Genomic DNA, 7,425 nt, shown 5'->3' with positions numbered 1-7,425 from the left:
CGAGGAGCATGTGCAAGAATTACGGAGATCAACAAGGCCGAGGCAACCTAATCCGAGGTATGCCAATGCTGCTCATGTGGATGAATTGATACATATTGAGCCTTCCACTTATGAAGAAGCAGCACAAAGTCAAGAATGGCAGAAAGCGATGGATGAAGAAATTAATGCACTAAAAGAAAACCAGACATGGAGTTTAGTTCCAAAGCCAAAAGATGTAAAACCAATATCTTGTAAATGGGTTTACAAGGTGAAGCTCGACTTGTTGCTAGAGGTTTTTCTCAACAATATGGGCTGGATTATGAAGAAACGTTTAGTCCAGTGGCGAAGATCACAACAATTCGAGCTCTACTAGCTTTAGCCGCTAGCAAATCTTGGAAGCTGTGGCAGATGGATGTCAAGAACGCTTTCTTACATGGAGAACTTGACAAAGAAATTTATATGGAGCAACCAAGAGGCTTTGAGAACAAGTCTCATCCTGACCATGTCTGCAAATTAAAGAAAGCACTATACGGCTTGAAGCAGGCTCCAAGAGCTTGGTACGAGAAGATTGGCGAGTTCTTAGTACAAAGTGGTTTCACAGTTGCTCCTTCAGATTCTAGTTTATTTGTGAAACAAGGTAAAGGAAAACTAGCCATAGTGCTAGTATATGTGGATGACTTAATCATCACGGGAGATCACTATGAGGAGATCCAAAGAACAAGAGAGAATCTGTCTATCAGATTTCATATGAAGGAGTTTGGAGAACTCAAACATTTTCTTGGACTCGAAATAGAGCAGAAAAGAGAAGGATTATTTCTGGGACAACAGAAATATGCGCGAGATCTTTTACAAAAGTACGGAATGCTTAATTGCAAACCTATCTCAACTCCGATGGATCCGAATACAAAACTACGAGCAGATGAAGGAAAAAGTCTTCAAGATGTTACCATGTATCGAAAGATGGTCGGAAGTCTTATTTATCTCACACTAAGCCGGCCAGACATATCTTATGCAGTTGGAGTGGTTAGTCGATACATGAGCAATCCGAAGAAGCCTCACCTTGATGTTGTACGACGCATCTTAAGGTATGTCAAAGGCACTATTAACTTTAGTATTTTATACAAGAAAACAAAAGAATGTCACGTAACTGGATATTGTGACGCCGATTACGCTGGAGACTATGATACACGACGGTCAACAACTGGATACATGTTTAGTCTTGGATCGGGAGTAATATCATGGTGCAGCAAGAGACAACCAACAGTATCCTTGTCAAGCACTGAAGCAGAATATCGATCGGCAGCATCAGCAACACAAGAAATTATGTGGTTGAAGCAACTAATGGAAGATCTTCATCAATCAACAGATTATCAAGTAAAGCTTTTCTGCGATAACCTATCAGCTATTCGTCTAGCAGAAAATCCAGTCTTTCATGCGAGAACAAAACATATAGAAGTGCACTATCACTATGTTCGCGAGAAGGTCCTTGAAGGAGAGATCAAGATGATGCCAACAAAGACAGATGAACAGGTTGCAGATATATTCACCAAGAGCCTAAGTAAACCGAAGTTTACAAAATTCAGAGAAGCACTTGGAATGGTCTGCAAGACATCGTTGGAAGAAAATTTGCATTGAGGGGGAGTGTTAAAATACAATGCAAATTTAGAATAATATGGAATTAGTAAATGTATATGGGTAAAATATCTAGATATTAATATGTATAAGAAAATATCTAGATATTAGAGTATGAGAGAAAAATCTAGAAATTGAAATGTAAAAGAAAAATATAGATATTTGTAGGTTGTAGAAATATCTAGATATTTATATATCCATGGAAATATCTAGGTTCTAGAATGTTCCATGGAGTAGTATAAATATGGGAGGAGATTTCATTTGTGTTGTGTGAAGTAAGTTGTGAAGTTGTGAGAGTGAAATAAGAAGTGAGTTGTGAAGAAGAGAAGAAGAGTGTGAGTTAGCGAAAGTAGAAAAGATAAAGCTTGTAAGTAATATTGTAATTGTAATTTAATATAAGTGTTTTTGTTAAGTTTCCTGATCAAGCCTTAGTTTGTGTTTAAGTTCTTAGTGCACTTTTGTTGTTCTTATTATATGGTCGGCTCTGCCGCCTAAGTAATACATGGTCGGTTATACCGCCTAAAGATATATGGTCGACACTGTCGCCTAAGTACATTGTGCACTAAGAATTTATAAAATTAAAGGCTAACCAACGTCAAAGTGTTGGTGTAGTGAGTCTAGTATAGTCTAGATCCTCTATAGTGGTGTGTTGGGCTCGTCGAAGCTTCCAACATTGGCCCGCTTAGATTCTGTTTGGGTCTAGCACTTATCATTTCAGTAATGTCATTTGAGGGCATGCGTTTCAGTTTGGTTGCTCTGTACTAGTTTATAGGTTGCTTTGTAACTTGGTTTGCTCAAGCAATAGTACTCAATCATTATCTATTAATAATACGTTTGCTGTTAATCTAATTATTTTAATGCAGTTCTTTTTGCGTTTATTAATTACTCCGTAATATTTAATTATATTTTTAGTGGTTGTACTTAATAGTGAAGACAACGTAAACTGCAAGTTACACACACAAACCAAATCCATATATTACTTGTAATCTGAATCTAATTAGATGTGAAATTTCAGTCTCTTCTCTATCAGTGATAAATGTGAGCTCAAAAACTTAGCACTAAACCAACAATGTCTTCCTTGTTGAATGTTGTTCAAGTGTCCAAAGTGTCACCACCTTCCACCTTAAAAAACCAGTCACTACCGCTAACGTTCTTTGACATCTTCTGGCTATTCAAACATCCGATTCATCATGTTTTTTTCTACAAAGTACCCAACCTAACAATGCATCACTTCGTTAAAACCATCATTCCCACTCTTAATACTACACTATCAACCACCCTTCAATACTTTTTCCCTTATGCAGGTAATCTCATCATATTTCCAACTCGTACCAAAAAACCTGAAATTCGTTACGTCCAGGGTGATCATGTCAACGTCACATATTCAGAATGTAATCTTGATTTTAACGATCTTACTGGTAACCATCCTCGAAATTGTGATAAGTTTTACCATCTTATACCTCCACTTGGACCATGTGCTAAAATAGATGATGATTACACAAAGATCCCTGTTTTTTCTGTCCAAGTAACGCTCTTTCGGCACCATGGTTTCTCATTAGGGTTTACTGTTCATCATAGTCTCGCCGATGCTTCAACTCAGATTGGTTTCTTAAACGCTTGGACATCGATTTCTCAATTTGGTACAGATGAATTATTTCTGTCTAAAAACATGTTCCCTTTGTACGATAGAGTGATTAGTTACCCAACACAAGATGTGGAGGCTCTTGTAGTAGCGAATGTAGAATCTTTAAAGAACCGAGAGTATCGAGTTCCACACCTTTGTGGACTGTCCGATAAAGTTAGGGCCACATTTATCATGACTCGAAGTGAGGCCACTCGGTTGAAGAGCTTGGTTTCAACTCATTTGCCAAGTCTAACTTATGTATCATCTTTTACGGTATCGTGTGCTTATATCTGGAGTTGTCTCGCTAAATCGTGCAAAAATGAGCTAGAAATACTTATTTTTTCCATCGATTGCAGGGCACGTATGGATCCGCCCATCCCTGCAACCTACTTTGGCAACTGTGGTAAGCTATGTATATGCATATCCGATACCATTGTTTTAAAAGATGAAAGTTTCATTGCTATTGCTAAATTAATTGGAGAGGAGCTTTATAAAATGTTAACTACTGAGGGTGGTGTTTTAATGGCAAAGGCTCCGTTTTACGAGTTGAAGTCAAGAACTAAGATGAGTGTCGCGGGATCACCAAAAATGAACTTTTATGACATGAATTTCGGATGGGGAAATCCAAAAAAACAAGAACTAATCTCGATCGATTATGAAGGATCAATATCGATGAATGCTTGTAAAGATTCAAATGAAAATATGGAGTTTGGTATATGTCTTTCGGCTACTGAGATGCAAGCTTTTGCTCGTATCTTTAATGATGGATTAGAAAAGAAGATATAGGTGTTGCTTTATCATGCTAAATCTATCTATTTAGCATATTTATTATGCTGTGTGTTTCTTGAATAAATTCCCGGTGCACGTTTGAATTTCATTATGAACATTTGATTTATAACTCAAGTTTACAAAAGTATGTGGTTTTGATTATGTTGGTGATTTTAGTGTGATCCAACGAATGATTTTGGTGTAATTGGATTTTCTAATTGGAGATTGTTAGTAATCTATTGATACTCTAAAACGGATTCGGTGAATTGTGAAGTACACGTTCGTAAAGAGTGAAATAGATTGTTGTAGTCGAAAGGTGATCATGGAAATGGCTTAAACTATGCCACCTGACCAAAACGAAGGCGGAGCGTGGTGGTGGTAGGCGGGGCATGTAGCGGGTGGTGCTGTGGTGAAAGTTATTTGTTCATGCCTGGATGAGTCTTTTTTTGGTAGTACCGTCGGGGTTGTTTCACGTGACGATGGAGATCCGGTTTCTGCCTTATGGGCAGGATTGGTTTTTTACGACGGTTTCTTTTTTTGTCATGACTTATCGGGGCTTGTGACATCCGTTTCCACCTAAATGTCCTCCAGCTTCTCGGTTCTTTTTGTAATCTTTATTGTACGTACACCTTCAATCTACCAGCGGTTTTTTCCCCTCTCTTTTGATAGCTTCAGCACATTCCGATCAAACTTATTCCAAATAGATTGTTAAACGAACCAAGAAAACAAGCTTAACCAAGATTAAATGTGATTTTTAACAAGTTTTTGGTGCACTTAAAAAATATAATAAACATGAGTTTAAGTGTGATATGGATGAAAATACTGCTAGTAGTCCATTAAAGAAGTAGCCCAGGCCCAAGTAACAAATAGCTAAGCCCAAGTAGCCCAAAGATTAGTATTTATTTATCCAATCAAATCAAATGCGAGGTGCAAATTAAATTAGGAATCAGCTCAAATTAGGATTCTTGTTTGCGAGTAATTATAGAAGTTTACATGTATCGATCGATTTTAGCGCGTTAGACCATTGGTAACGGGTCCTAAGTGACCCTGTTGCTTGTCCAAATGGCACCAGAAACGCCGCGAAGCAGCCGTAACATGGCGGCACTTGGTGCCGTCACTTTGGCGTTTGGGGAGAAGAAACGGGAGGGGTAACGGCCGTTGGTAACACGTGGCAAGCTCTGGTTCGTCTGTTTCATTTAGCCGTTGCATATAAAGAAAAAAAAAATTTCAGTAATTTTTTTTTTCTATATATATATGTACATTACATGAATTTTTAACACAAAAACTCTATCAATCCTACTTTTATTCTTTTATTTTAATCAAATAACATACAAACAACAATTTTATTTTTTTAAAAATAGAAGATACTTACAAAATGCTCGAGTTTCTTGATGATGATTCCGATGATGAAAAAATTGTTAGTTTTATTAATAGTTTAACGGAAGAAGAAGTCGATGGAGAAGCAAGCAGTTCGTGATTCCCTCGAAGCCGGGTTTATATTGCTAGGGATCGTGAAGATGCTGCTATAAGGTTATATAATGATTATTTTTCGGAGACACCAATGTATCCCGAAAATAAATTTAAGAGACGTTATCGAATGAGTCGTCAATTATTTCTCCGAATTGTGGAAGGTATATCTAATTTTAATAGTACCAATATTCCTGAATATTTTTTGTTTTTTCGGGAACGTCCCGATGCAACAGGTCGTCAAAGTTTGACGATTCTTCAAAAGTGTATAGCGGTCATACGTCAAATGGCGTATGGAACTACACCCGATTTGTTTGATGAATATATAAAAATAGGTGAGAAAACGGCCGCTTTATGTTTAGATTATTTCTGTAAATGCGTATTTCATTTGTTTGCTAGAGAATATTTGCGAAAACCCACTGCCCAAGATATCGCTAGACTTTATAATTTTCACGAACAAAAACATGGTTTACCGGGTATGCTTGGTAGTATAGATTGTATGCATTGGGAGTGAAAGAATTGTCCTGTTGGTTGGCAAGGGCAATACACAAGAAGTGATCAAAAAGGGCCTTCTGTAATGCTTGAAGCAGTCGCCTCACAAGATTTGTGGATATGGCATGCATTCTTTGGTATGGCAAACTCGAAAAATGATATTAACGTTCTAAATGCATCACCAATTTTCAACTCTATAAAAGATATTACGGCTCCACCTTCACCATTTGATGTCAACGGGAGTCACTACGAAAGAGGGTATTACCTAGGCAATGGTATATACCCAGATTGGGCCATGTTGGTAAAAGGGCCTCATAATCCAATTGACGAACCACATAAAAAATTTAAACGTTTTCAAGAAAGTGCAAGGAAAGATATTGAGCGTGCATTTGGAGTATTACAGGGTAGATTTGCAATGTTAAAGGCTCCGGCGAGATCTAAAGACTTCAACAAAATTAGAAGACATATGTATGCTTGTATTGTATTACATAACATGATTCAGGAAAATAACGATTTTGCTATTGGAAGGAGAGAAGAAAGAATGATAGAAAGGAACCCACCACGAAGGTTGGAACGGGATTTGAGGGATCGAGATGCAAGGGTTAAGGAAATAAGAGACAAGCAAGTTCACCAACAATTAGAGGCAGATTTAGCCAAGCACGTTTGGAACTTATCACCTTATTTTCGGTCTGCTAATAATAATGAATAATTTGTTATGTATTTTATAGTTTGGTTAATGAATTTTTAAAATTATGTAATTTCAGTTAATGTAATTCATGTTTAGTTGTAATGATAGATTGGTAATCATAAAATATAGCCGTTTATTATAATAACTAGATACGTGGCCCGCGCGCTACGCTGCGCGATTACAAAGAGATATCTACAAACTTAATACATACGGAATGCTATCAACGTTCAGTTACATTGTGTTCCTAGTTAAAAACGGTATGTTTTTGTAGATATTACATCATGAAAAAAAAAGCGAGACTTTACTTTCGTCGAGCCTTGAGCTAGTGGTACATGCTTCCACCCTTCCTCAACTGACATCCACAAACATCAAAATTAGTCACCTTCATATATAATTATATTCGGCTCCCATTATTGAAACTATAATTTGCAGCTATAACTTTAACTATTCAAGAAGGTAACCAACAAATTGAGAAAATCTAAAGTTCAAATCTAACATGACAAAATGCCATACTTTCGACATGCATTTTAAAGAAAAATTTTGTTCTTAACAGAAGTCCATCAAATAAATCTCATAGCCATACACATCATATCCGCCTTTGATCAATATTCGTATAAGAAAGCTCTTAATAATCTTAATCTTATTATATTCCTTAAACATTCAAAAGGAGGCACATACTTAACATTACAATGATAAAAAGAATATAAAACCTCCAAGGTACTAAATTTTTTTTTTTAATAAATAGTTAAACCTTTTAGCTCAATGAAGAATCTGA

General features: G+C 36.7%; 2 protein-coding genes across 2 annotated transcripts; both read left to right on the top strand.

Moving 5' to 3' along the window:
* Positions 1-2,680: 2,680 nt before the first annotated feature.
* On the top strand, positions 2,681-4,021 carry LOC139898275 (malonyl-coenzyme A:anthocyanin 3-O-glucoside-6''-O-malonyltransferase-like). Its single transcript, XM_071881006.1, has one exon. It carries the CDS (start codon positions 2,681-2,683, stop codon positions 4,019-4,021), a length of 1,341 nt encoding a protein of 446 aa, XP_071737107.1.
* A 1,077-nt stretch (positions 4,022-5,098) lies between these two features.
* On the top strand, positions 5,099-6,671 carry LOC139901497 (protein ALP1-like). Its single transcript, XM_071884204.1, has 3 exons — positions 5,099-5,151; positions 5,870-5,967; positions 6,010-6,671. Exons 1-3 carry the CDS (start codon positions 5,099-5,101, stop codon positions 6,669-6,671), a joined length of 813 nt encoding a protein of 270 aa, XP_071740305.1.
* The last annotated feature ends 754 nt before the right edge of the window (positions 6,672-7,425 follow it).

This window comes from Rutidosis leptorrhynchoides, chromosome 3, assembly GCF_046630445.1.
Source record: "Rutidosis leptorrhynchoides isolate AG116_Rl617_1_P2 chromosome 3, CSIRO_AGI_Rlap_v1, whole genome shotgun sequence".
NCBI lineage: Eukaryota > Viridiplantae > Streptophyta > Magnoliopsida > Asterales > Asteraceae > Rutidosis > Rutidosis leptorrhynchoides.
The sequence above is the reverse complement of the archived record's forward strand: the minus strand, read 5'-3'. Positions and strand labels throughout refer to the sequence as shown.